The 27,843-nt window shown below is 43.9% G+C and overlaps 1 protein-coding gene across 2 annotated transcripts; it reads left to right on the forward strand.

The window, feature by feature from the left end:
* The first annotated feature begins 2,183 nt into the window (after nt 1–2,183).
* On the forward strand, nt 2,184–27,398 carry LOC111139657 (piggyBac transposable element derived 2). Of its 2 annotated transcripts, XM_022491985.1 has the most exons (3): nt 2,184–2,199; nt 15,599–15,660; nt 25,440–27,398. In XM_022491985.1, the coding sequence occupies exons 2-3, from the start codon at nt 15,644–15,646 to the stop codon at nt 27,190–27,192; spliced, it is 1,770 nt and encodes a 589-aa protein (XP_022347693.1). In that variant the 5' UTR covers nt 2,184–2,199; nt 15,599–15,643; the 3' UTR covers nt 27,193–27,398. The 2 variants fall into 2 exon arrangements, 1 of the variants encoding a protein (XP_022347693.1); XR_002640104.1 differs by lacking the exons at nt 2,184–2,199; nt 15,599–15,660 and adding an exon at nt 22,087–22,136 and having other exon boundaries at nt 25,440–25,490.
* The last annotated feature ends 445 nt before the right edge of the window (nt 27,399–27,843 follow it).

Here is a 27,843-nt window from a genome sequence, read left to right on the forward strand (position 1 = left end):
GAAGGTAAGGGTGGGTTGGGGTGAGGGGGGGATTTTGCTTCCCCAATGTTAAAAAGAAAGCTACAGGCCCCAAATGGTGTCACTTAGATTGAGTCCCTAAATTGGGGACTAATACTAATCTAATTGCAGTTTACAGGCAGTTGGCTAACTCAGCCAGTAGAGCATACGGTTCTTGATCTTAGGGTTGTGGGTTCGAGCCCCAAATTGGGTGTGGAGATTACTTAAAAAAAATAAAACCTTAAAAAAAAAAAAAGAAGGAAAAAAGAAATTGCAAAAAAAAAAACCAAAACAAACTTGCAGTTTCAACCTCCCCCAGAAATGTAGTCTTTACCAGTAAGTTGGGAATTTTTTGGATCAGTGCCAGTCTTCTCCATGGGCCCTCTCTCCATCCCTCAAAGGCAGGTGAGGTCCACTGCAGATAGAGTCCTTGCCTTTCCCCTTACAAGGAAAAGAAGTCTTCCCAGAACAATCCTTTTTTTTTGCTAAAAGCTTTCTTGCCCACCTTCCTTCTATAACTGCCTTCCATTTTGTATAATTTCTCATAGCGTTCTTCTATTTGCTAGATGGGATGCTGCCCGATTTGTGAATTATTTAATAAAGCCAAGTACATCTTTCAAATGAACTCAGTTGACTTTTTTATTTAACACTGCGGACACTGGAGACCTATTTAGTGGTCATAACTGGAGGGAGAAGGGGGTAGTGCTACTGACATTGAGTGGGCAGAGACAAGGGGTGTTCAAATATACTACCATCAAAACAGCCAGATTTAGCAAATAAAAATACACATGGGGTAGTGTGTCCAAATAAAATACAGAACTGGGGTGTCTCAGTCATTAAGCCTCTGCCTTCAGCTCAGGTCATGATCCCAGGGTCCTGGGATGGAGCCCCGCATTGGGGTCCTTGCTCTGGGAGAAGCCTGCTTCTCCCTCACCCACTCCCCCTGCTTGTGTTCCCTCTCTTGATGTCTCTCTGTCAAATAAATACAATCTTTAAAAGCGATGAATTGTAAATCAACACTGTTGTTTACCTGGAAATCAAACTTAACGAGTCACCACGTCCTTTATCCGGTGATTTCACGCCTCAGGCACAGGACAGGCCCCCACCACAAAAATTTCTGCGGGCCAACACGTCCCGACTGCAGGGGTTAGGAGTCCCCGCCACAGAGCAGTCGTCTTGGAAACCTGGTCTGCACCCGGACCGCCCCAGGGCGGCAGGGCGCGCATTGCGGGGCCCCTCCGTGTCTCCCCCACAGAACTCCAGGATTTGCTCTTGTATGGAGTTCCCAGGTGAAGCCGCCGCCGGTCTGGGGCCCGCACAGGCCCACCGTTCCCCGAAGCGTTTCGTCTTGGTGCGGGTGTGGAGCCAGAGGACACCGTGAAGCCGAAGAATAGGGAAGGCAGGGTTTTACTGGCAACCGGGAGAAAACCGGGGGTCTCTGGACAGCACAACTGGGCAAGCGTGAAGAGACGGGAGCGCGCGCATTCGTGAAGCGGCTTTCACAGGGCCCCCGGCGCGGCAGCGGGCACAGGCCGTGCCGAGCCGACAGGTGCAGGTCAGCCCCGCGGGCCACCCCGGCCGGCACCGTCGGCTCTGCGGGAATCCTGCGGGGCCGGTGCCCTCGGTCCTGCATCGAGGCGCTCCGACCCTGCAAGGGCGACTCAGGCACGGGCGCCCCGGCGGCCTTCCCGGACACCGACGCGCTGTGCCCTGCCGACCGGGTGCGTCGCGGTCGCCGCTGACGTGGTCCGGCGAGATGGCCCAGCGACCTCGAAGGACCGTCTCACGCTGAGAAGGGGAAGGCTGACTTTTCTCGGAGTCCTCCCTGCCCCCCGATGTCTTTTCGTCCGCACACCCCCCACTCCCAGACAGAAAGACGGCTTCGCGCCAAGAGAGCCGCCGCAACAGCAGCGTCGAAGCCGCACTGCGAGCGAGCGGGGCGGGCGGAGCCGGTACTTCCCCGTCCGCCGAGGAACCTTGCAGTTCCCTCTAGGCTCCGCGGAGGCCCCGGCCTCTCGGTGGTTGCTCGGGATGGGGGCGTGGCTGGGGGGCGTGGCTGGGGGCGTGGTCCAGAAGGCGAGCCCAGGCGCCGCGAGCGCTCTTGTGCCGGCCGTTGCGCGGCCGCGACGCCCCGGGCTGGTGCGGCGGGGCGCTCCGGGCTGGTTGCCCCGCCGTGGGAGGCCTCGGCTGCCCCGCGCGCAGGTAGGCGTCGGCCCGCGCGAGTCGCTGACCTGCCCCGGTTTGGGTGTGTGAGCGGCAGGGCCTGGCGTTGCGTTTTCTCAACGGTGCCCGAGGCACTGGCCATCGTGGCCGCGCGCGCGGGGGGCGGGCGGGAGGGACTGGTACAGGGACAATAGGCGTTCGGGCCCCCGGGCTGCCGGGGCCAAACGGAGGCGCTCCCGCTGCGGGGCGGACTCAGCCGGGGCGACCCGAGACCCTGCGGGCAGCCGGGGTGCCCTGACGCAGGGTGCACCGGGCAGCGGTGGCCGGGACCTGCGGGCCGCGTCAGGGCTGCGGTGGGGCCTGCTGGGGGCTGATCTCGGGCCGCACCCCCCACCCCCGCCCAGGGAAGGGGTGGCTGCGCGACCCGCCGGATGCGGGCATCGCTGGCGCTCCTGCCGCCTCCGCCCGCCTCTGCGAGCGGACTGTCCTTTGTTTCCCTCTTCCCTTCTTCGTGGGCCGGTGTGGTGGGCAGAGCTGGGAGCGCGGTGTCGCCTAAAGGCTTCTCCGGAGCCCGGTGGCACGTGGCGCAACTTGGAGGCGTTTACATTTATAAAATGTCTTATTTTTATTTTTTTTAAATTCTTTTTGAAATAATTTCACAATTAAAAAAAAGTTGAGAAACGAGTACGAAAGTTTTCTCAGTTGTATTCCCTTAGACTCCCCAGATGTTAACGTCTAATTTAACAGACCAGGAAGATGAGGACATTCAGTCACTTCGACAGGTTTTATTCAGATAGGTCTGCTCCTGTCTCCTTTCTGTTCCTTTTTTTGTGGTACAGGATCCAAGTCAGGATTTAGTTGCATTTAAATGCATTAAATGCATTTAGTTGCATTGTCTTGTCTCCCTGGAAAAACTTACATTTTAAACAGGGGAGGCCCTCGTAACCCACCAAGACCCTTCAGAGTGGCCTTGGAAGCACCAAGTCTCAAATCAAAGGGTCTTTTCAAATTCCTTCGTGCCAGGCCCAAGAGAGAATGTCCAGCAGGACCTCTGGGCAGTTTTGGCACCAGTGGTCACCCTCTATGCCCTGACGCATCTAGTACTAGCCTCGCAGCCCATCCTGGTTCTCCTCCTACTTCTCAGACCTACCTGCTTCTGTCCTGGTATCTCTGAAGATCCCGTCCTTGGCCATCTTCTCTTACCATCTGGACAATTTCCCTGGGTGATCTCCTGTGGCTTCGAGGATTCTTGTGGTTTTGAGCATACCACAAATCCTCAGAAAACTCACCTGTTTATGATTCCGGCCCAGGCCATTTCTCTGTTCCAGACTCAGATAGCCTGTGGCCTACGCAGTGGCTTTACAGGCTATCTCAAAAGCATTTCTGCCTCGATATGAGCATATCTCAGCTTGAACTCAGGCACATCTGGTCCTCTTCTAGTGTCCCCAGAGTCTGTGAATGATGCCACCCTACCCTAGCCACTCAGCCACTCCTGGGAAAGGCCTCCCTGATGAGCTCTTTCCCTACCCCAGTCAATCCAGACTTGGTTTCCTTTTTGAACCCTCCCTGGGCTGGCCCACTTTTCTTGTTGGGAACCACCATCCTGTCTTATGTCTCCCTGTGCTTGCTTTGGTGCCATCACTCAGTTGTCCACACCAGAGTCACACTAAGCTTATTAAAATGTACATGTGATTGTGCCATACTCTGCCTATAATCTTTTAAAATTTCCCTTTACTTAAAAAAAAAAAAAGATAAATTAAGATAAGACCATTAACTATAAAGAACAAACTGACGGTTATCAGAAGGGATGGGGGTAGGTACATGGGTTAAGTAGGGGGTGGGGATTAAGGAGAGCAGTTGTGATGAGTATCAGATGATCTATGCGGAATTTTTGAATCACTATATTGTGTATGTGAAACTAGTATAACACTGTTAACTCACTAGGATTAAAATAAAAACAAAATTAAAGATGCACAAGTAAATAAAATTTCCCCATGCTGTAGGACAAAGGTAAGACTTCTTAATGGTGACCTCAAGGCCTCATTTCAGAATTGCTGGTCCAGTTTCTTCCTGTACCCTCTTCCTCAGGTTCCCTGTTCTGCTCTGACTGGCTTTGCTTCTCTCCTGGCTTGCTGTTCTTCCTACGGGGATTCTGTTCCCTGTGTGCTCAGGGAGTTCTTACTCTTCCTTGCAGATCTCCATCTAGTCATCCCTTCCTTAGGGAAGTTTTCTGTGACCTCCCTAACTAGGTGCTATTGTGCAGATCCTAATCTCTATCATCTTCTCTCCTTGGTAGCTCTGTTAAAGTAGCAATTTTATACAGAAATGCTTAGGACCTGGTAGACACTTTTGATGTTTGCCAAATCAATGAGGACGTGTGGGGGTACGCAATCTGGTTGCTCAACAGCCTCCGTCTGAACATTATTGTTGTTGGGAATTTGCGTAGTATATAGGGGCACTGTGTACCCTTGTCCCGTTTTTCTGTTGGTACTGTCAGGCAGGGCAAGAAGGAGCCACACAGGAGGGGATGGAGAGCTTAGAGAGAATAGCCAGAGGAGCATTGAAAAGGAGAGGTGGCTTCTGCTGCCCTTCTTGCTTAGTTTCCCTTTCCATCAGGGTTGAATCCGCTATCGTAACTGACTCCACTGACAGACTAGACTCTCTCCTACTCTTCCATTTTCTATGCATGTTTTAGAGAATCTTTACAAATGTATTTTGGTTAGGGTCAATCATATGTCAGTAGTTCCTAGTTCTGTTCTAAACAGCTGACTTGGAGTCAGAAGGTGAAGTGGAAATGAAGGCCTGATGGAGGAGGAGGTGGGTTGGGTCGCCTGAACGATGGCTGTTTGCTCTGTGGTGTGAGTTGTTCAGTTCAGCAAGTACTCACCGGGGGCATGCCAGGAGCTGTGTTGGCTTCTGGGGATAGAAAGGTGAACAAATTATGCAGCTGCCTGGCCGGGGAGCACATGGTGAGGTCAGCAATGTGGTAATCAAGGTGAAAACCATATGAGAGGAACCCTTGACTTGGAGAAGGACGTCACCTGGCCAGCCGAGGCAGGGGCTAGGTGGGGAGACCCTGGGGACCAGGCTGGGTGGTGGCCTTGACCTAATTCCAGGACCCTTGCAATTGTGACCTGGGGAGGTTCTCAGCAGGGTGTGAGGATGGGCCTGTGTCACAGTGACTGGGTGGGGGCTGTCACTGAGTGCTGGTGAATGGAAGAGGACGGAGGACCGCCTGGGGCACAACAGAGAAAAAGGTATTGAGATGAGCTATTGCTGAGGAGGGGGTGGCTGAAGTGGTAGCACAGATCACACTCTCTGACCCCAAACCAGCCAGACATGTTTGAATTTTATCAAAGTCATACTAAAGCACCCCCAATCAAACACAGAATTTCTGCAGCAAAATGTATGGATATCTGCAGTTAGGAATAGAAATAGACATTCCAAAGAGCCTCCCATCATTTTAGATTATGCTGTCAGAGTGTTGCCAAATTGTGAAGAAATGTTCAGTTTTCCCAGCATTTTTGATTTGTGGGAATTGTGGGTGAGGGGTTGTGGATTTGAAATGATAGCAAATGGTTATAGAGCATCCGCATGCTTATAGAGCTTCACATGCACTGACTTTTGTCCTCATAACAACCCTACTAGGATCAGTACCTGGAAGATCCCTTTGTAGAGGTGAAATGAGGGTACAGACAGGGTCAGCGACTTGCCTATAGTCACAGAGCTCGCAACTCATGGCTTTGTCGTCTACATTCTTACCAGGCTGCTGACTTGTGAATGGGAGGTGAGGAGAGGGTTTGAAGGACCAGGTCTTTCTCCCACTCTTCAGTCACCTAGCACCTATATCCAGCCTGCCCAAGTGCTCCCAAGTGCTCAGGAAGGTCAGAAGGGAAGGGAGGTGGGAGCCCCCTAGAGGTGGACTCAGATTCACCGAGGGCCCATGGGGACTCGTTTCCAGGGTGCTGCATCTTGTGGTCTGGTTGGGCAGTGAGTTTTCCTCAAAAGCTGTAGGGGAAGTTACATGCAGCGCCAAGTAGAGCAGAGAGAGGAGGAGGTGAGATGGTGAGAGCCACTGTGCGTAAGCTGCGATGTGGGCAGGCTGGGCTTTGAGAAATAAGGATTCTATAAGGAGATTCTTCATGAGACTCTAGAGTGGGGAGATGACTGTTCTCTAATTTTCTTCCACGTGCTGCACAAGATACATTGTTCTGGAACACCCCAGATGAACACTTTCTGCAGACCGCTGCCCATCTGGGGGCACTGAGCAGGTCACCCTGGTAGTATTTGCTTACGTGTGTGCTAGTATCTCAGTGCCTTTGTGTGTGCATGTGTGAGCGTGCATATATATATATATATACATATATATATATATAATATGCATTTTGTGCATATTTTGCATGCATTATATATCAGCAGGAATAGTGAAACAACTGAATATCCCACTCAGTTTAAGAAATAGAACCTTATAGGGCGCCTGGGTGGCTCAGTTGGTTAAGCTCTGCCTTTGGCTTAGGCCATGATCCCATGGTCCTGGGATCGAGTCCCACATCAGGCTCCCTTTGCACTGTGGAGAGTGCTTCTTCCTCTGCTTGCTGTTCCCCCTGCTTGTGCTCTCCCTCTCTCTGTCAAATAAATAAATAAAATCTTAAAAAAAAATAGAACCTTACTAAAACCTTAGAAATCCTCTGTGTGTCTGCAAATTGTATCTTTTCTCTTCCAGAGGTAACCACTATCCTCAAGCTCCTTTTAATCATTTCCTTGCTTTTCTTTAAAGTTTTACCATGTGTATGTATGTGTTTGCAGATTATATATTTATAATATATATATATTAGTTTTGTTTATATTAGTTTATATTTTATTAGTTTATATTCTATATATTTAATATATATTACATAATATATATTAGTTTTGTTTAACGTTTTGGTCCTTGTAAAATGAAGCATGTAGCAAGCTTTCTGGTTCATTTTGCTCAGTGTATTTTTGGGATTTGTTCATGGGTGTGTGTGTCTACAGTTCTTCATTTACTTTCTCTGTCGTATTCTACTACATCTGTTCCAGGGATGGCCATTTGGGCCGTCTCTGGTTTCTGCTATCACAAATAAACAGTGTTGGAGTGGGCGTTCTTGTCCCTGTCTCCTTGTGCACAGAGACGGTAGTTGTACTAGAGCAGTGGTTATTTAGTAGGGTAGGGGGGCATGAGGAGGGGAAAATGCGTGTGAAGGAGACAGGGAGATACTTTGAGTTGTCATACCTAGCAAGGGGGGAGCTACTGTATCTAACCGGTAGAGACCACCCATGCTGCTAAACATTCTATGATGTCCAGGACAGCCTCCCATCTCTTCCAGCCCTCCCACGCATTAAAGAATTGTTCAGCTTCAGGTGTCAGTGCTAAGGCTGAGAACACAGGCTCCAGAGAGATACCTGGGCCGAATTGCTGGTTTGGGTGTGTTCAGCTTTATTGGATACTAATGCACTGTTTACACTCCTTTTAAGCTGGTATAGCCACTCTGGAAAACAGTATGGATGTTTCTCAAAAAGTAAAAAATGGAACTCTACCCTATGACCCACCAATTGCAGTACTGGGTATTTCCCCAAAACCAAAGGGGCACGTGCACCCCAGTGTTTATAGCAGCAATGTCCACAATAGCCAAACTGTGGAAAGAGCCCAGATGTCCATTGACAGATGAATGGATAAAGAAGATGTAGTATATATACAATGGAATATTACTCAGCCATCAAAATATGAAATCTTACCATTTGCAGCAACATGGATAGAACTAGAGGGTATTATGCTAAGTGAAGTAAGTCAATCAGGGAGAGACAATTGCATGATTTCACTCATGTCGAATTTAGGAAAGAAAACAGGATCATAGGGGAAGGGAGGGAAAAAAAATAAGACAAAATCAGAGAGGGAGAAAAACCGTGAGAGACTCTTAATTCTAGGAAACAGAGAGTTGCTGGAGGGGAGGTAAGTGAGAGGATGTGGTAACTGGGTGATGGGCATTAAGGAGGGCATGTGATGAAATGAGCACTTTTTTTTTTTATGCAACTGGTAAATTACTAAATCTACTTCTGAAATAAACAAACAAAATTGCCAGCCTAGTATATGTGAAATGGTATCTCAATTGTTTTTAAAATTTTTATTTCATGTATAGTAATGAGATTTTCATGTTTGTGTGCTGTTTGTATTTTCTTTGAGGAGTGCGTCCTGATAATCCTTTTGCCCATTTCCCTGTTGTGTTAATTGTGTTTTTCTTAATCCTGTGATTTCTTTTTATGTCTTAAGTTCTTTATATCTCCTAGATACTAACTCCTTATATCTGTTACAGATAACTCATTCTATTTATGAGTTTCTCCTGATGAACCAAAAAGTTCTTCATTTAAACGTGGTATAATTTATCAATCATTTTCTTATGGTTAACATTTTCTGCAGATAGATGTGGTTCCTGCCGGTTCCCTAGGTAGATGTGACTCCCTTTAGGACCACATCCAGGCAAGACTGGAACTGGATCACAGTTCTCCTTCAGGGTCCACAGCTGGGACCAAGGCGTGCAGGTCAGCCTCTGGAGTCTTGGATAAGTGTGTTTCCTCCTGGTTCCCTGGGCTTCCTTTTAGACTGAGTCAGAGAGAGGTTGAAACCAAGTCACTGGGCCGAATAAGGTTTGTAGCAGACCCTGCTGTTGGTGGGCCTAATGCTACAGGCATGAATGGGGATTGCTGGGTCCCTAGGTGAGCAGGACTAAGGGCAGGGCTAGGAGCTTGGACACAGAGCTGCTTTGGGATCCATAGTCTAGTCCAAGGCTGGCAGGCCTGTTACTGGGGTGTGTACAGTGTGGTTCTTCCTGAGTTTCTTGGTCCATGGGACTGGTTGCAGGAGTAGGGCCAAGCAGACCTGGAGCTGAGTCCCTAGAGAGCTGGGGCTACTTTTGGAGAGCTTGCCACCAGAGTCCTGGCCTGTCTTTTCAAAGAAGTGCTTCTTAGTCTTGGGGTTCACCCAGGTTTTGAAGCCTGGTTCCCAAAGCTCATACAAAAGCACTTCTTCCGTGGTTGGCTGCCATATCATAGTGTAGGGAGACAAGCTGGGGCCTTTCCATTCTGCCATCTTGCTGATATCACTGCTGTTTATTTAGGATAGACTCACTATGTCATTTCTGCTGTTCAAGTCTCAGTAATTTTGTCTGCTTGATCATTAATCTCTGGAAGAGTATATTGAAATCTGATATTATTGTGATAGATTTGTTGGTGTCTACAGTTAATTTATATTTTGAAATGGTTATTAAATGCATACAATTTAAAATTATTCTATCCTTTTAGTGAGTCAAAAACTCCCGTGAAGTAACCTTCTTTTCCTCTGATAATGCTTCTCTTTATTTTTAATTATAAAAATTAACATAAAAGAAAATGTACTGTCTTAACCACTTTTCAGTAGTGTTAAGTATGTTCACCTTGCTGTGCAGCCAATCTTCAGAATATTTTTGTCTTGCAACATTGAAACTCTATCCCCATTAAACATCGTCTTCCCATTTCCCCCTCCTCCCTCCACTGGTAACCACCATTGTACTTTCTGTTTCTATGAATTTAAGTACTGTAGAAACCTCATGTAAATAGAATCATACAGTGTTTGTCTTTTCATGACCGGTTCATATCATTTAGCATGTCCTTAAGTTTCAGCCATGCTGTAACATGTGACTAGATTTCCTTCCTTTTTAGGGGTGAATGATAGCCCACTGTAAGTATATACCACATTTTCTTCCATTCATCTTTAATGGACATTTGAGTTGCCCCCACCTCTTGGCTATGATGAACAGTGCTGCTGTGAAAATGGATGTCTCTTGGAAACCCTGCTTTCAGTTTTCACTGCATGCCCAAAAGTAAGATTGCTGGATCATACAGTAGTTCTCTATTTTTAATATTTTGAGGGACTACCAGACTGTTTACATAGTGGTTGCACCATTTTACATTCCTATCAGCAAAGCACAAGCGTTCTCATTTTCCATAGCCTCGCCAACATTTATTTTCTTTTTAATAGTGATCATCCCAGTGGGTGTGAGGTGATACCTTATTATGGTAGTGGTTTGCGTTTTACTAATGATTAGTGATGTTGAACGTCATTTCATATGCTTATTGGCCATTTGTATGTCTTCTTTGGAGAAATGTCTACACAGGTTCTTTGTCCATGTTTTAATTGGGTCACTTATTTTTTTTGCTGTTGTCGGAGTTATTTGTGTATTAACTTCTTGTCAAATAATATGATTTGCAAATATTTTTCCCATTCCATTAGTTGTCTCTTCACTCTCTTGATTGTATCCTTTGATGCACGCTTAATATTTGCTTTTTTGCTGGTGCTTTGGCTTCATAGTCAAGAAATCATTGAGAGATACAATATTCTGAATCTTTATACTGTGTTATCTTTGAAGAATTTTGTAATTTTAACTCTTACGTTTAGGTCTTTGTTTTTAAAATATTTTATTTACTTATTTGACAGAAAGAGACACAGCGAGAGAGGGAACAAAGCAGGGGGAGTGGGAGAGGAAGAGCAGGCTTCCCACCCAACAGGGAGTCTGATGTGGGGCTCTATCCCAGGATCCTGGGACCATGACCTGAGCCAAAGGCAGATGCTTAGAAGTTGAGCCACCCAAGCACCCCTTTGATACATTTTGAGTTAATCTTTGTATATGATGTAAGAGCCCACCTTTATTCTTTTGCATGTAGATACCTAGTTTTTTTTTTTTTTAACACCATTTGTTATAGAGACTGTCCTTTCCCTATTGAGTAGTTTTTACATCCTTTTTGAAGATTACCTGACCATATATGTGAGGGTTTATTTCTGGCTCTGTTACAATTAACTGGTCTCTGTATCTGTCATTATACCAGTGTCACACTGTTTCGACTTCTTTAGCTTTGTAATATGTACTGAAATGAGGAAATGTGAATTCTCCTACTTTGTTCTTCCTTTCCAGAATTATTTTGGCTATTTGGAGTATCTTGATTTTAGGATGGATTTTTTTATTTCTAGGAAAAAAAAAAAAATATATATATATATATATCCCCAATATTTTGGGATTTTGATAGAGATTGCATTGAACCTGTAGATTACTTTGGGCAGTATCAAGGTCTTTGATGTTAAGTATACAAACCCATGAATACAAGATATCTTTCTATTTTTGTGTATTTTTTTTTAAATTACTTTATGTTTTGTTGTTTTCAGTATATAGTTTTTGCAACCTCTTTGGTTAGGATTCTTCCTAAATATTTATTCTTTTCAATGCTGTGGTAAATGGAGTTGTGTTGCTAATTTCTACTTCAAGTTGTTAATTGTTAATGTATAGAAATGCAACTAATTTTTGATATCTTGATTTTGACTTCTGCAACTTTGCTGAACTTACTTATTCTGACTTTTTAAAAAATCTTTATATGTAAGATCATGTTATCCGCGAATGGATAATTCTACTTCTTTCTTTCCAGTTTGGTTGCCTTTTATTTCTTTTCCTTGCCTAATCGCTCTGGCTAAGACTTCTAGTACTACGTTTAATAGAAAGGCCAGAGGAAACAACTTTATCTTTATCTTGTTTTTAGAGGAAAAGTTTTCAGTCTTTCACTATTTTGTATATTAGCTGTGATTTTTTTTCATATTTCATCTTTATTATGTTGAGGTAGTTAACTTTTAGTCCTAGTTTATTAAGAGTTTTTTATAATAAAAGAGTGTTGAATCTTGTTAAATGTTTTTTCTGCATTATTTGGTGTGAACATATGGCTTTTGCCTTTCATTCTGTTCACTTGGTATATTACATTGGTAGATTTTTTTATTCTCAAGTTGAACTATCCTTGCATTCCAGAAATAAATCCCACTTTGTTGTGGTATAGAATCCTTTCAATCCAATCCAATCAATTCAATCCTTTCAATGAATAAATTCAATGTACATTGAATTTATTTTGCTAATAATATTTTCTTGAGGATCAATATTTGTCAAGGATATTGGTTTTTAGTTTTCTTCTAGTATCTTTATCTGGCTCAAATATCAGGGTAATGCTGGCTCAGTTATTATATTTTTCAGCTCCAGAATTTGCTTCTTTTTATTAATATTCTCATTTTATTCATATATTTCCTGATTTTGTGTCTTTCTGTGGTCTCTTTTAGCTCATTGACTGTCTTTAACAAATTGTTTTAAATTCTTCACCAAGAAATTCAGCAGTCTGACTTTCTTTCAGATCCATTTCTGGAGTTTTATTTTGTTTCTGTCATTGGGCCATGTTTCCCAGTTTTTTGTATGTTCGTGATCTGTTGTTGGGATTTGGCCATTCAAAAAACAAAACAAAACAAACAAACAAAAAAACCCAGTCTCCTCTCTCAATCTTTATGGCCTGGGTTTGTTCAGGGGAATACTTCACTAGTCAGCCCACCTAGAAGTTTCAAACCTCATCAACATTTTCTGTACTTTTAATTGTTTCAATTACCATGAGCGGCTTGTCCCTAATTTCTTCTCAGAAGTGTATAATCTTTATCTCTCCCTGGCATCTGCATGTAAAACTGTAGAATTTCTTTAGCTCTAGTGTATTGTGACACCTGCCTACATTTTCAGTACCTCCAAACTGCTGCCATTCCCATCAGTGCTGCAAGTCTGGTGAGGCAGAAATCTATCCCTCAGGCAGCTGCTAGACAAGCCAGAATGTTGAACTCATAGTCTGCTCTGATTTCCATCCCAAGGGAAGAGTTGCTATGTTTACCCTAGTTGTCCCTTACTGATCTGACAGGAAGAGATCTGTCTGTGCACAAAATGCCATGAACTTTTCTATCCTTTTAAATGGAATCCCATCTTATTTTTCTGTTGGCCTGGGTCCCACACCATTTCAAGTGGTCTCTAGAGTTCTCACAAATGTATTCATGTTCATATATTGTTGTTAACTTGCATTTCCCTGGGGATGAAGGCCTGGAGCTCAGTAGTCCACCATCTGCTGACATCACCTCTATATTTGTTTTTTGAATTGTCCTCACATTCCATTCTTTTCTTGTAATGTCCTTATCAAGCTTTGGTATTGGGGTAATGCTCATCAAATCATCAAATGCTAATCAAAGGGTGTGCCTTCCCTTTGTTTTGTTTTGGATGGATTTTAGAATAACTGGCATTAATTGTTCTTTAAATGCTTGGTAAAATTCACCAGTGAGTGCATTTGATGTTGGGTTTTTGCTCTTTGTTTTTGTCTTTTTGTTTTTGTTTGTTTTTTGGTTGGGAGAGTTGGCATTACTGATTCAGTCTTTCTACTAGTAATTGGACTGTTCAAATGTTCTGTTTCTCCTGGTTCAGTCAGTAGGTTGTGTGTTTCTGAGAATTTATCAACTTGTTCTAGGTTGTCCAGTTTATAGGCGTATAATCAATAATCATTCATTGTAGCCTCTGTGATCCTTTGTTTCTGTGGTATCAGTTAGTTTCCTCTCTTTCGTTTATAATTTTGTTGATTTGGGTTCTCTCTATTTCTTGGATACTGTAGCTAGAAATTTGTCTGTTTTGTTCATCTTTTCAAAAAACTAATTCTTAGTTTTGTTAAGCTCACCAATTATTTTTTGTTCTCTATTTTGCTTGTTTTTGCTCCAGTCTTTTATTTCCTTTCTGCTGCTAACTTTTGGCTTAGGTTATTCTTTTTTAAAAAAATTTAATTTAATTTTAAAATCCAGTATAGTTAATATACATGTTATATTAGTTTCAGGTGTACAATATAGTGATTCAGCAGTTCCATACATCACCCTGTGCTCATTGTAAGTCCATTCCTTAATACCCATCACCTATTTTAACCATCCCCAACCCACCTCCCTTCTGACAGCCATCAGTTTGTTCTCTATAGTTAAGAGTCATTTCTTGGTTTCTCTCTCTCTCTCTTTTTCTTTCTTTGCTCATTTTTTTTTCTTAAATTGCACATATGAATGAAATCATATGGTATTTGTCTTTCTCTGACTCAGTTCACTAAGCATTATATTCTCTGACTCCATCCATGTCTTTGCAAATGGCAAGATTTCATTTTTAATGGCCGAATAATATTCCATTATATATATAAATATAAATATATATACATATATATATACACACCACTTCTTTATCCATTCATCTGTTCTTTTTATAGTTCCTTGAGGTATAAAGTTAAGTTTTTTATTTGGGATCATTCTGTGTTTTTTTTTTTATGTATGTGTTTATAGCATTAAGCTTCTCTCCTAGAAATCTTCTGCTGCAACCTAAATGTTTTGGTATGTTGTGTTTCCCTTTTCATTTGTTTCAGATACTATTTATTAATTTTATTTATTTGAGAAAGAGAGCACACGAGTTGTGGGGGTACGGGAGAGGGCCGAAAGAAAGGGAGAGAGAAAATCTTAAGTAGGCTTCACACTCAGTGCATAGCCTGACGCAGGGCTCAGTCTCACCATCCTGAGATCATGACCTGAGCCAAAATCAGGAGTTGAATGCTTAACCAACTAAGCCACCTAGGTACCCCTCAAGGTACTTTTTAACTTCCCCTTTAATTTTTTCTTTGATCCCTTGGTTGTTAAGAAAATGTTGTTTCATAGTTAGTTCTTTATATATCTTGGACTTCACTATCTAATACAGTGGCCACTGGCCAAAGCGCATGTGACTGTTTTCATTGAAATTAATTAAAATTACATAAAATTAAAAATTCATTTTCCTAGTCACACTAACCATATATATCAGGTGTTTAATAATGACATGTGGCTCATGGCTACCATATTGGGCAGCATTGGTAGAAAATATTTCCATTATTATAATAGGTTCTATTGGTAGTCTTTTTTTTTTTTTAAGATTTTATTTATCTTTTTGACAGACAGAGACCACAAGTAGGCAGAGAGGCAGGCAGAGAGAGAGAGAGAGGAGGAAGCAGGTCTCCCACTGAGCAGAGAGCCCAATGCGGGGCTCCATCCCAGTACCCTGGGATCACGACCTGAGCTGAAAGCAGAGGCTTTAACCCACTGAGCCACCCACGTGCCCCTCTATTGGTAGTCTTGATAGAGAATAATAGTTGTCAACCAGGTGCAGTTTTGTCCCCTATGGGACACATGGCAATGTCTAGAAACATAACTGAATTCCATAGCTAGGGGATCCGTGTTCTACTAGTATCTAGTGGGTAGAGGCCTGGAAAACTACTAAACATCCCATAATACACAGGATAGCCCCCCACAACAAAGACTCATCCAGCCCACATGCCAATAGCTCTGATGGTGAAGACTGTGCCCTACAATATATTTTGGTGTGAGGTAGAGAGCTCAATTAGCCAGTTGACGGCACCATCTCCTGTGTGTACTCAATCCATCCCCCTCTGGTTGCTGGTGAACCTTAAGCTAGAGATGTTTCTTCCTTTAAAGTGTGGAGAAGGTCCCGTTGCCTTGTTAATTAAGATACGATTTTCTAAAAAATCAACTTCTGTTGTCTTACAGGTTCTTTGACTGCACATATAGATAACTCTATGTTTCCAGTTCATCATGGCTTCAACTTCAAGGTAAGTGTGTTTGATGAAAGGCTTTATGCAAGTAATTACTCCTCTCTTTTTGAAAGGCCAAGCCCATGACAGTTTTAGCTCTTGGCCCTGCTGGCCTCACTAAGCATTTGGTGTCTAGGAAGGAAAAAGGAGGAAGAGAGAAGAGAAAAGGAGATTGGAAAGAAGATGAGACAGAACAAGGTAGTGTATGCGGTATGGGTGTTGTTCTGTAGCTCCAGTGCCTACCTTGTATCTAAAAATGTGATTTACTTTTCTCTTCTTTTTTTATTTTTTTAAGATTTATTTATTTTTTGAGTGAGAGAAAGCACAAGCAGGAGGGGCAGGGAGAAAGGGAGAGCACACTCCAGGCTGATTCTCACAACCCTGAGATCAGGACCCAAACTAAAACCAACAGTTGGTCGCTTAACTGACTGTGCCACCGCCACACCCCTTCCTCACCTTATAATCCAGAAGATGGTTGCTGTTGGACTGCCTTAGTCCCTGTAAGCTTTGCCACTCGACAAGTCTTTTTTTTTTTTCCCCCAAGTTTTTATTTAAATTTTAGGTAGTTAAGGGGCACCTGGGTGGCTCAGTGGGTTAAGCCTCTGCCTTCGGCTCAGGTCATGATCTCAGGGTCCTGGATCAAGCCCCGCATCTGGCTTTCTGCTGAGCGGGGAGTCTGCTTTCCTTTTTCTCTCTGCCTGCCTCTCTTGTCTACGTGTGATTTCTCTCTCTGTCAAATAAATAAATAAAATCTTTAAATTTTAGGTAGTTAACATATACTATAATATTGGTTCAGGACTAGAATTCAGTGATCCATCACTTACATATAACACCCAGTGCTCCTCACAACAAGTACCCTCCTCTAATACCCATCACCTAGTTACCCCATCCCCTGCCCACCTCTCCTCCAGCAGGCCTGTTTGTTCTCTATAATAAAAAATCTCTTGTGGTATATTTCCCACTCTTCTTTTTTTAGTTCCTTCCCCTGTGTTCATCTGTTTTTTTTTTTTTCCTTAAAGTCCATATATGAGTGAAAACATATGGTATTTGTCTTTCTCTGATTGACTTTCCTTCACATACATAATCCCCTCTCGTTCCATGCACATTATTGTAAATGAGAAGACATCATTCTTTTTGATGGCTGAGTAACATTCCATTACACACACCCCATCTTTATCCATTCATCAGTCCATAGACATTTGGACTCTTTTCATAGTTCTGCTATTGTTGATAGTGCTGCTATAAACTTTGGGGTTCATGTGTCCCTTCAACCAGTATTTTTGTATCCTTTGGGTATATTTACCTGGTAGTTTGTATATTTACCTAGTAGTTTGTATATTTACCTAGTAGTATAATTGCTGGATCATAGGATAGTTTTATTTTTTACTCTTTGAGGAACCTCCATACTGTTTTCCAGAGAGGCTGTACCAATTTGCCTTCCCACCAGCAGTGCAAGAGGGTTCCCCTTTCTCTGCATCCTTACCAACATCTGTTCCTGATGTTGTTAATTTTAACCATTATGACAGATGTGAATAGTATCTCATCATGATTTTGATTTATATTTCCTTGATGTTGAGTGATGTTGAGCATCTTTTCAGGTGTCTGTTAGCCAGCTGGATGCCTTCTTTGGAAGAATGTCTATTCACATCTTCTGCCCCATTTCTTAACTGGATTATTTGATTTTGGGGTATTGAGTTTGATAAGTTCTTTATAGATTTTGGATACTAACCCTTTATCAGCTATGTCATTTATAGGCATATTCTCCCATTCTGTAGGTTACCTTTTAGTTTTATGGATTGTTTCCTTCACTGTGCATAAGCTTTTAATCTTGATGAAGACCCAGTTGTTCATTTTTGCTTTTGTTTCTCTTGCATTTGGAGACGTATCTAGAAAGAAGTTGCTATGACCCAGGTCAAAGAGGTTGCTACCTGTGTTCTCCTCAAGGATTTTGATGGATTCCTGTCTCACATTGAGGTTTTTCACCCACTTTGAGTTTATTTTTGTGTATGGTGTAAGAAAGTGGCTCAGTTTTATTCTTCTCCTTGTGGCTGTCCAATTTTCCCAACACCATTTGTTGAAGAGACTTTTTTTTTTTGCATTGGATATTCTTTCCTGCTTTGTCAAAATTAGTTGACCATATAGGGCTACGTCCATTTCTGGGTTCTCTCTTGTGTTCCATTGATCTGTGTGTTTGTTTTTGTGCAAGTATCATACTGTCTTGATGATTACTGCTTTGTAATATAGTTTAAAGTCCAAAATTGTGAGCCTCCAGCTTTGGTTTTGTTTTTCAAGATTGCTTTGGCTATTTGGGGTCTATTGTGGTCCCATACAAATTTTACTATTGTTTGTTCTAGCTCTGTGAAAACTACCTCTGGTATTTTGATGGGGATTGCATTAAATGTATAGTTTGCTCTGGGTAGTATAGACATTTTCCCATTTGTTCTTCTAATCCATGAGCATGGAATGTTTTCCCATTTCTTTGTGTCTTCCTCAATTTCTTTCATAAGTGTTCTATAGTTCAGAGTTACGGATCTTTTACCTCTTCAGTTAGGTTTATTCCTAGGTATCTGATTGTTTTGGTGCAGTTGTAAATGGGATCAATTCCTTGATTTCTCTTTCTGCTGCTTCATTATTGGTATATAGAAATGCAAAAGATTTCTTCATCTATTTTGTATCCTGTAACTTTGCTGAATTTATCAGTTCCAGCATTTATTTTCCTGGAGTCTTTTGGGTTTCCTAAATAGAGCATCATGTTGTCTGCAAATAGTGAAAGTTGGACTTCTTTGCAGATTTGAATGCCTTTTATTTGTTTTTGTTGTCTGATTGCTGAGGCTAGGACTTCTGGTACTATTTTAAATAATAATGGTGAGAGTGGACATCCCTGTTTTGTTCCTGACCTTGGAGGAAAAGCTCTATTTGTCCCTACTGAGGATGATATTAGTTGAATCTTTCATACATGGCCTTTATGATGTTGAGATATGAGGTATCCCAACTTTGTGGAGGGTTTTTATCAAGAATGGATGTTGTACTTTGTCAGTTTTTTTTTCCCATCTATTGAGATGGAAAATATTCCATCTCTTTCCATCTTTTGAGAGGATCAGACCTTTACTTCATTAATGTGGTGTATCACATTGAATGCTTTGTGGATATCAGACAATCCTTGTAGCCCAGGAGTAAATCTCACATGATTGTGCTGAATGATTCTTTTAGTGTAGTGTTGGATTCAGTTTCCTAGTATGTTGAGAATTTTTCCATCCATGTTCATCAGGGATATTGGCTTCATTGGGGTCTTTCTCTGGTTTTGTAATCAAGATAATGCTGGCCTCAATAGATGATTTTGGGAGGTTTTCTTCCATTTCTATTTTTTTTTTTTTTTTTGGAACAATTTGAGAAGAATAGATATTAACTCTTCCTTAAATGTTTGGTAGAATTTCCCTGAGAAACCATCTAGCCCTGACTTTCATTTGTTGGAGATTTTTGATTACTGATTTAATTTATTTGCTGGTTATGGGTCTGTTCAAATTTTCTATTTCTTCCTGATTCACTTTTGGTGTTTATATGTTTCTAGGAATTTATCCATTTCTTCCAGATTGTTCAATTTTTGGCATATTAGTATTCATAATATTCTCATAATTGTTTGTACTTCTGTGGTATTAATTGTGATCTCTCCTCTTGCATTCGTGATTTTATTTATTTGGGTCCTTTCTTTCTCTCTCTCTCTCTCTCTCTCTCTTTTTTTTTTTTTTTGTGGTAAATCTGGCTGGGGTTTTATCAATCTTATTAATTTTTTTCAAAGAACCAGCTCCTAGTTTCACTGATCTGTTCTGGGTTTTTTTGTTTTTATATCATATGTTTCTACTCTGATCTTTATTATTTCCCTTCTTCTGCTTCCTTTAGTCATTATTTACTGTTCCTTTTCTAGCTTCTTTAGGTATAAGGTTAGGTTGTATATTTGAGACTTTTCTTGCTTCTTGAGGTAGGCCTGTGTTGCAGTATTCGTCTCTCTTAGGACTGCTTATGCTACATGCCAAAAATTTTGGACTGTCCTGTTTTCATTTTCATTTGCTTCCATGTATTTTCTTTAATTTCTTTAATTTTTTTATTAACCCATTCATTCTTTTTTTTTTAAGATTTTATTTATTTATTTGATAGAGAGAGATCACAAGTAGGCAGAGAGGCAGGCAGAGAGAGAGAGAGAGGGAAGCAGGCTCCCTGTTGAGCAGAGAGCCTGATGCGGGACTCGATCCCAGGACCCTGAGATCGTGACCTTAGCCAAAGGCAGTGGCTTAACCCACTGAGCCACCCAGGCGCCCCTAACCCATTCATTCTTACGGTGTTCTTTAACCTCTATGTATATGTGGTTTTTCCATACTTTTTGTTGTGGTAAACTTCAACTTTCATAGCGTTGTGGTGAGAAAATATGTGTGGTATGATCTCAGTCTTTTTGTATTTGTTGAGGCCGTATTTGTAAGCCAGCATGTGATCTCTTCTGGAGAATGTTCCATTTGCACTCAAAAAGAATGTATATTCTGATGCTTTTGGAAGAAATGTCTGGAATATATCTGTTACATCCATCTGGTCCAGTTTGTTACTTAAAGCCATTGTTTCCTTGTTGATTTCCTGCTTAGATAATCTGTCTATTGTTATAAATGGGCTGTTAAAAGTCCCTTAATATTACTGTACTAATTGATTTTTATATCTGGGTACTCCAATTTGGGGGGCATAAATATGTATAGTTATTAGATGTTCTTGTTGATAAGACCCCTTTATAATAGTGTCCTTTTTCATCTCTTGTTATAGTCTTTAGTTTAAAATCTAGCTTGTCTCATATAAGTATGGTAACACCAGCTTTCTTTTGATGTCCTTCAACATGATAGATGGTTCTCCATCCCCTCACTTTCAATCTGCAAGTGTCTTTAGGTCTAAAGTGAGTTTCTTATAGGCAGCATAGAGATAGATATTGTTTTTTATCCATTCTGATACTTTGTGTCTATTGATGGGAGCATTTAGTTTGTTTACATTCAGAGTGAGTATTGATAGATATGAATTTAGTGCCATTGTGTTACTCGTAAAGTCACTGTTCCTGTAGATTTTCTCTGTTTCTTTACTGTTTTTGTTGCTTGTGGTATTTATTTCCTTCTCAAAGGATCCCTTTTAATATTTCTTGCAGGGCTGATTTAGTGGTCATGAACTCCTTTAGTTTTTATTTGTCTGAGAAACTCTTTCTCTCTCCTTCTATTCTAAATGACAGCTTTGCTGGATAAAGTATTTTTGGCTGTATATTTTTCCCATTGAGCACATTGAATATATCATGCATCTCTCTTCTGGCCTGTTACGTTTCTGTGGGTAGGTCTGCTGCTAACCTTATATGTCTTCCCTTGTAATTTAGGGATTTCTTTTCCCTTGCTGTTCTCAGGATGTTTTCCTTATTTCTCTGTTTTGCAGATTTTACTACACTATATCTTGGTGTTGCCCTGCTTTTGTCAATTTTGGTCCAAGTTCTCTGTGCCTCTTGGATTTGGATGTCTGTTTCCTTCACCAGATTAGGGACGTTTTTCAGCTATAATTTCCTCAAGTAAACCTTCTTCCCTCTTTCTCTAATTCTTCTGGGACTCCTATGATATGAATGTTGTGTGCTTTATGATGTCGCTGCATTCCCTAAGTCTACATATGTCATCTAGTATTTTAATTTCCCTCTTTTCAGCTTCATTATTTTCTATAATATTTTTTATATCACTTATTTATTCTTCTGCTTCTTCCATCCTTGTTGTCATTATATCTAATTGGTTTTGCATCTCAGTTGTAGTACTTTTTTTTATTTCAGACTGACTAGTTTTTAGTCTTACCTCTGTGGTAAAGGATTCTCTGGTGTCTTCTATACCTTTCTCAGGCCCAGCTAGTATCCTTACGATTGTTGTTTTAAAATCTGGGTCAGGCGTATTATATCTGTTTTGAATAGATCCCTAGCTGTGACTTTTTCTTGTTCTTTCTTTTGGTATGAGTTCTTCCCCATTGGCATTTTTGCCTCAGTCTCTGTCTTCCGTGTGTTAGGAAAGCCTTTATGTTTCCTCCTCATGGGAGTAATGACTACATTAAGAAGTCACTTAAAAAAAAAAAAGAAAAGAAAGAGGTCACATACTGACCAGGGCCTGGCCTTTTGGGAAGTGTTTCTGGTGTGTGCTTTGTGCACTCTGCTGCTGTGTTGTTTTTTTTTTTTAAGATTTTATTTATTTATTTGACAGAGATCACAAGTAGGCAGAGAGGCAGGCAGAGAGAGAGAGGGGAAGCAGGCTCCCCACTGAGCAGAGAGCCCGATGTGGGGCTCGATCCCAGGACCCTGAAATCATGACCTGAGCCGAAGGCAGAGGCTTAACCCACTGAGCCACCCAGGCGCCCCTGCTGCTGTGTTTTGACTGCTTTTTCCCTCAGGTCAGTTCTCTACAATGTTTCACCCTACTTTCAACGAGGAGTGTTTGACCCTTGTCCAGTGTGAGGTGAGTCTGAACTAGGTGTGCTGTGGTCTTCCTGTTAAAAAGGCTAGAGCCAGGGGTGCCTGGGTGGCTCAGTGGGTTAAAGCTTCTGCCTTCGGCTCGGGTCATGATCCCGGGGTCCTGGGATCGAGCCCCGCGTTGGGCTCTCTGCTCGGCAGGGAGCCTGCTTCCTCCTCTCTCTCGGCCTGCCTCTCTGCCTACTTGTGATCTCTGTTTGTCAAACAAATAAATAAACAAAATCTTTAAAAAAAAAAAAAAAAAAGGCTAGAGCCAGGGGTGACTGGATGTCTCAGTTGGTTAAGTGGCTCCCTTCAGCTCAGGTCAGGATCCCAGGGTCCTAGGGTCGAGTCTCACATCAGATTCCCTGCTCAGCGGGGAGTCTGCTTCTCCCTCTGCCCCTCCCCCTGTTTCTGCTCCCCTTCCCCTCAAATAAATAAATTAAATCTTGAAAAAACAGATAAAAGGCTGGATCCAGTATCCACTAGAGCTGGTTTTGTTTTAATCTATGTTTGGTAGACTTGGGTGTGGGGAGTTTGCACTGGTTTTCTGGGAGAGAGGCCCAGCCCTTCCTCTGGTTCCCCATCACACTTGCCCTAGTGAAAAAGCACCTAGAGCTTAGGAGAGTGTGTAAAGCCTCCACTGTGTGCGCTGTACTGCTCACTGAAGTCCGTCAGTGCTGACTGGGGCAGACGGCGGCACATAAAAATGGCGTCACCCCACTCTTTGTTCCCTGGAGATGGGAGTTCGTGCTCACTGCTATTCAGGAAACTCTCACAGAAGAGGGAACAACCTCCCCTCATTTGTCCCTGGCTTCCCTCACATCCCTACCTTCACCCTGTGAGCTGTTTGCCCACCCAGTGGCCATCTCAGGCATGCTGTCTGGGTTTCAATACTCCACATTTTCAGGATCTAGTGTAGCATGGACCTACACTAATCCTCCGGGGAAGTGTCTAGCCACACTGTGGCTGGTGCTGCTTCGTCCGTGAAGGACAGTCACCCAAACGTGCAGGGACTTGGAGTTCATGGTAAAATGTAACACAAAAGCCAATGCCCAGGTTAGCTGTACTCAGAAGCTGCCTCTGCTCCTATGGTTATGGGCAGGGCAGCTCACTGGTGTTGCTGGCTGTTTTGTCCCTGGAGAGGCAGTGCCACCTCTCCCAAATGCACTCCAAAAAGACTACTCCTGGGTTTCTGCCCTCTTTCTCCACAGGAGCACCTCTATACTGGCCAGGCTCCAGCCTTGGTGAGGGTGTGGACTCCTAACACTTCAGACTTTGAGCTCCACTGCTTCTAAGAACTTGCTATAATCAGCCCCGCTCGTTTTTTTCCCCTCAGTGGTTTTGGGGAAATGTTTTTCTTGTGCAGTGCCCTCCACATGTACTCTCTCACATACTTTCTCTCCTATCTCCCTGATCAGGGCTCCCTCCCCTCCCCACCACCTATGATTCTTTCCTCTCCCAAATGCTGTCTTCACACTTCCTACCTTCCACAGTGTAGCCTCTTTTCTCCCTCTAGTTGTGCACTTTGTTTTTTTCAGTCCTCAGATTGATTTCTTGGGTGTTCAGAATGATTTGATATTTATCTAGCTGTGTTCCAGGGACAAGGAAAACATAGGGGCCCCCTACTACTCCTTCATCTTTATGCCTCCTCCTTCTCCAGGAGTCTGAAGAGCCATGTGCAAAGGGTGTCTGGTGGGCAGGGCTGCAAACAGCAGCTCCGGTAGTGAGACTGGTGGGAGGCCTGGATCTGCTGCTACAAACCAGGAGAGGCTAGGGTACTTGTGTCAATGGCTACTGTCCCCCCAAGAACCGCTCTCCGAGGTCCCTGGGACCTGGGGCTTTAGTTTTTCTCTCCCTTCCTGGCCCACACAGAGCATGAGAAGTACCTTACTTCCCCTGAGGTCACACCTCCTGTGCCCTGGCTTCGAGCACAGAGGCTGATGGAGTCAGTGTCCAGGACGTGAGGTTCGAGTGAGTCTCTAATGCGGTTTGAACTCCGAAGTCCAAGGGTAGGTCTGCAGAGAAGTCACTTCTGTGGTAAAGCCTGTGTCCTCCCTCTGGTTGAAATTCTTCTCATGAGGAGGTTGGGCCAGAGTGGCACAGGGCAGCCTTAGTGCCCACCTTCCCTGCCCTGTCCACTCTCACAGCCACAGTGATAGGCCTCACTGCCCTGCTCCATCCACTCTAGAGGGCTTCCCGTGACAGCCAAACACAACAGAGTGTCCTGACAAGAGCCTCTAGAGCTCTGCTCTCCTCCTCTTCTTACCTCTGAAGCCTCCTTGCTGTTTACAGAGAGTAAGTGCCTTCAGGCTCAGGGCCTTGTACCTGTAGTTCTTTCTCTGTGCCTGAGACACCCTGTCTCTAGCTGTCTATAAGCCTCACTCTCTTTTTCAGGCCCCCATGTTGTGAGCCTTCACTCATCATCCAACTCCAGTCCTCCTCTTCCACTATATTCTCTGTCCCTTATCCAGGATCCCCCTTTCACGGCCTGGTGCCATCCTGCATAGCTACTTGTTTGTTGAACCGTCCTCTTCCTCCTCCAGTTAGAGCAGTTGCTGTACAGGTCAGGAGGGGAGTGTGCCCACTGCCTGTCCCTGGGAATTGCCTCCTCATGGTTGCTGCTCATGAAATACAAGTGTCTCTTGGCATCCGATTAGTTCCCACCTGTGCAGGGAGAGTCAGGATAGCAGGGGTTTCCACGTTTCCTGAGTCTGTTTGGCTTCTGAATTGCAGCTAGGAGATAGTAAGATGTCTGATGTCGAGGGAGCCATCTGAAAATCTGTCTGAATCTGCTCAGGTCCTGTACTGGGGTAGTGGGAGTTCCAGTAGGGGAGTTTGAGAACTTGGGAAATAGGAAACTTGTAACTGCTAACTTAAAAGGGAAAGGGAAGACCCAGGTCAGACGGTGGGATGAAAGGAGAGCCCCTGGGGCCACTGAGTCAGAGGACATCAGTGGGTGTGACTTGTGTAGCCCAGGCTCCTGGGGGTGGTCACTGTTACCTGGGAGATGACCGAGGTTCCTGAATTTATCCCTAGAGGCGATCCTCTATGCAAAACACTTTAAGAAGGAAAGAACCGAATGTCTCTTTAGAATGCCTCCCCTTGAAATACATTTGTGCTTGAAAGAGTAATGTGTGCTGGTCTGAAAAATCCCCTTACCTGGCCCTGGGCCTGGTGGTGCTGGGTCTGGGATGCTGTCGAGGCTCGGGACTCTGTGGCGGGAGCGCCGTCCTCTCAGGCGGTCCTTGAACAGAGTTTTCTGCTGACGCATTGTCTCTGCTGCACATTTTGTTTGCTGTCGTTGCAGCAGCTTTACTGTTGGGAGTGGAGCCGGTTCAAAGCCAAAGTCTACAAAGCTGCTGGAGGTCCTGAATGCACTGGAGGAGTATGAGTCTGGCCACAGCCGGGAGGAGATCTTCATTGCGCCTCCGGACAATGCCTCAGGGGACTTCACTGACGAGGACTCCGGTGACGAAGATGGCCGGGGAGGTTCCCACCTGCCAGGCAGCATCCTGCATGCCATTGTGGTGCCCGAGGATTCTGGCACCGAGGAGGAGGAGGACCTGCCGCCGGCCATGAAGCGGCAGAAGGTCATAGTGGAGCCTCAGCGTATTTGGACGAAAAGAGATATCCGGCCCGACTTCAGCAGTTGGACGGCATCGGATCCTCACATAGAGGATCTCAGAAGCCAGGAACTGAGTCCTGTGGGCCTCTTCGAGTTGTTCTTTGATGAAGGAACAATTAACTTCATTGTTAATGAAACCAATCGTTATGCTTGGCAGAAAAATGTCAACCTTGGGCTCACAGCCCAGGAATTAAAGTGTGTTTTGGGCATTTTGATTTTAAGTGGGTATATATCCTATCCGAGGAGAAGGATGTTTTGGGAAACATCCCCCGATTCACATCATCATCTTGTGGCTGATGCAATTAGAAGGGACAGATTTGAACTGATCTTCTCATACCTGCATTTTGCAGATAATACTGAGCTGGATGAAAGCGACAGGTTCGCCAAAGTCAGGCCTCTCATTGTACGGATGAATCGCAATTTCCAGAAGCATGCGCCCCTGGAAGAGTTCTACAGCTTCGGAGAGTCCATGTGTGAGTACTTCGGGCACCGGGGATCCAAGCAGCTGCGTGCCGGGAAGCCCACGCGGTTGGTCTACAAAATCTGGTGTGGGACAACCAGCAGGGGCTACCTGGTGTGGTTTGAGCCCTCCCAGGGCACGCTGTTCACCAAGTCGCACAGGGGCCTGGACCTTGGGGGCAGTATGGTGGTCAAGTTTGTGGACGCGCTGCAGGAGCGTGGCTGTCTGCCATACCACATATTCTTTGACAAGGTTTTTACAAGTGTCAAACTCATGTCCATTTTGAGGAAAAAGGGGGTAAAGGCCACAGGAACTGTTCGTGAGTACAGGACTGAGCGATGTCCCCTCAAAGATCCCAAAGAACTGAAGAAAATGAAGAGGGGCTCGTTTGATTATAAAGTTGATGAGAGCGAGGAGATTATCGTGTGCCGCTGGCATGATAGCAGCGTGGTCAACATCTGCTCCAATGCTGTGGGCATAGAGCCCGTGGGGCTCACTGGCCACCATGCGGGAGCAGCCAAGACGCGGACCCAGGTCCATCAGCCCTCCCTGGTGAAGCTGTACCAGGAGAAGGTGGGGGGTGTCAGTCGGATGGACCAGAACATTGCCAAGTACAAGGTGAAGATCCGTGGCATGAAGTGGTACTCGAGCTTCATCGGCTACGTCATCGATGCTGCCCTCAATAATGCCTGGCAGCTGCACAGGATCTGCAGCCACGACGCCCAGGTGGACCTCCTGGCCTTCCGGAGGTACGTGGCCTGCGTGTACCTGGAGAGCAATGCTGACATGTCCTCCCAGGGGCGACGAAGCAGGCGGCTGGAAACTGAGAGCCGCTTTGACATGATTGGGCACTGGATAGTCCACCAGGACAAGAGGACCCGGTGTGCCCTCTGCCACTCGCAGACCAACACCCGCTGCGAGAAGTGCCAGAAGGGCGTCCACGCCAAGTGCTTCAGGGAGTACCATATCCGGTGATGCACGGTGGGCAGAGGGAGCCCTCTGGAAGCTTGGTTTGTGAGATGCCCACAGCCAGTTACATACAGTACGTGGAGCACTAGGTTTTGCATTGGAAAAGAGACCTGAATCCCTAATGATGTGCTTTTGTATCCCCCCCTCATGTCCATTACATTTATATTTTTATTGTCTTCTGTGATGCCTACATGTAACATAAGTCACTATTTATATTGATAATTATAGGTGTTTCTAAGTCTCTATACTATTATTTATTTCAATGATGGGCCCCTTTTTATTCAAATAAAAATCTTGCTCCAGGGGCGCCTGGGTGGCTCAGTGGGTTAAAGCCTCTGCCTTCGGCTCAGGTTATGATCCCAGGGTCCTGGGATCGAGCCCCGCATTGGCTCTCTGCTCAGCAGGGAGCCTGCTTCCTTCTCTCTCTCTGCCTGTTTTTCTGCCTACTTGTGATCTCTGTCAAATAAATAAATAAAATCTTTACAAAAAAAAAAAATCTTGCTCCAGGTGATACCTGCGTCCTAGTAAAGAAAATCAAATACAGCCAAAAACTTAGAGAAACTTTCATGAAGACTGAAAAAGTTTTATAATTGTATGCTATTGATTATAATCTAAGTTAGGACAATAGTATATAAGCATGGTATTAATATGATGAAG

Source organism: Enhydra lutris, unplaced genomic scaffold, assembly GCF_002288905.1.
Source record: "Enhydra lutris kenyoni isolate GAN:26980312 unplaced genomic scaffold, ASM228890v2 scaffoldscaffold112, whole genome shotgun sequence".
Lineage (NCBI taxonomy): Eukaryota > Metazoa > Chordata > Mammalia > Carnivora > Mustelidae > Enhydra > Enhydra lutris.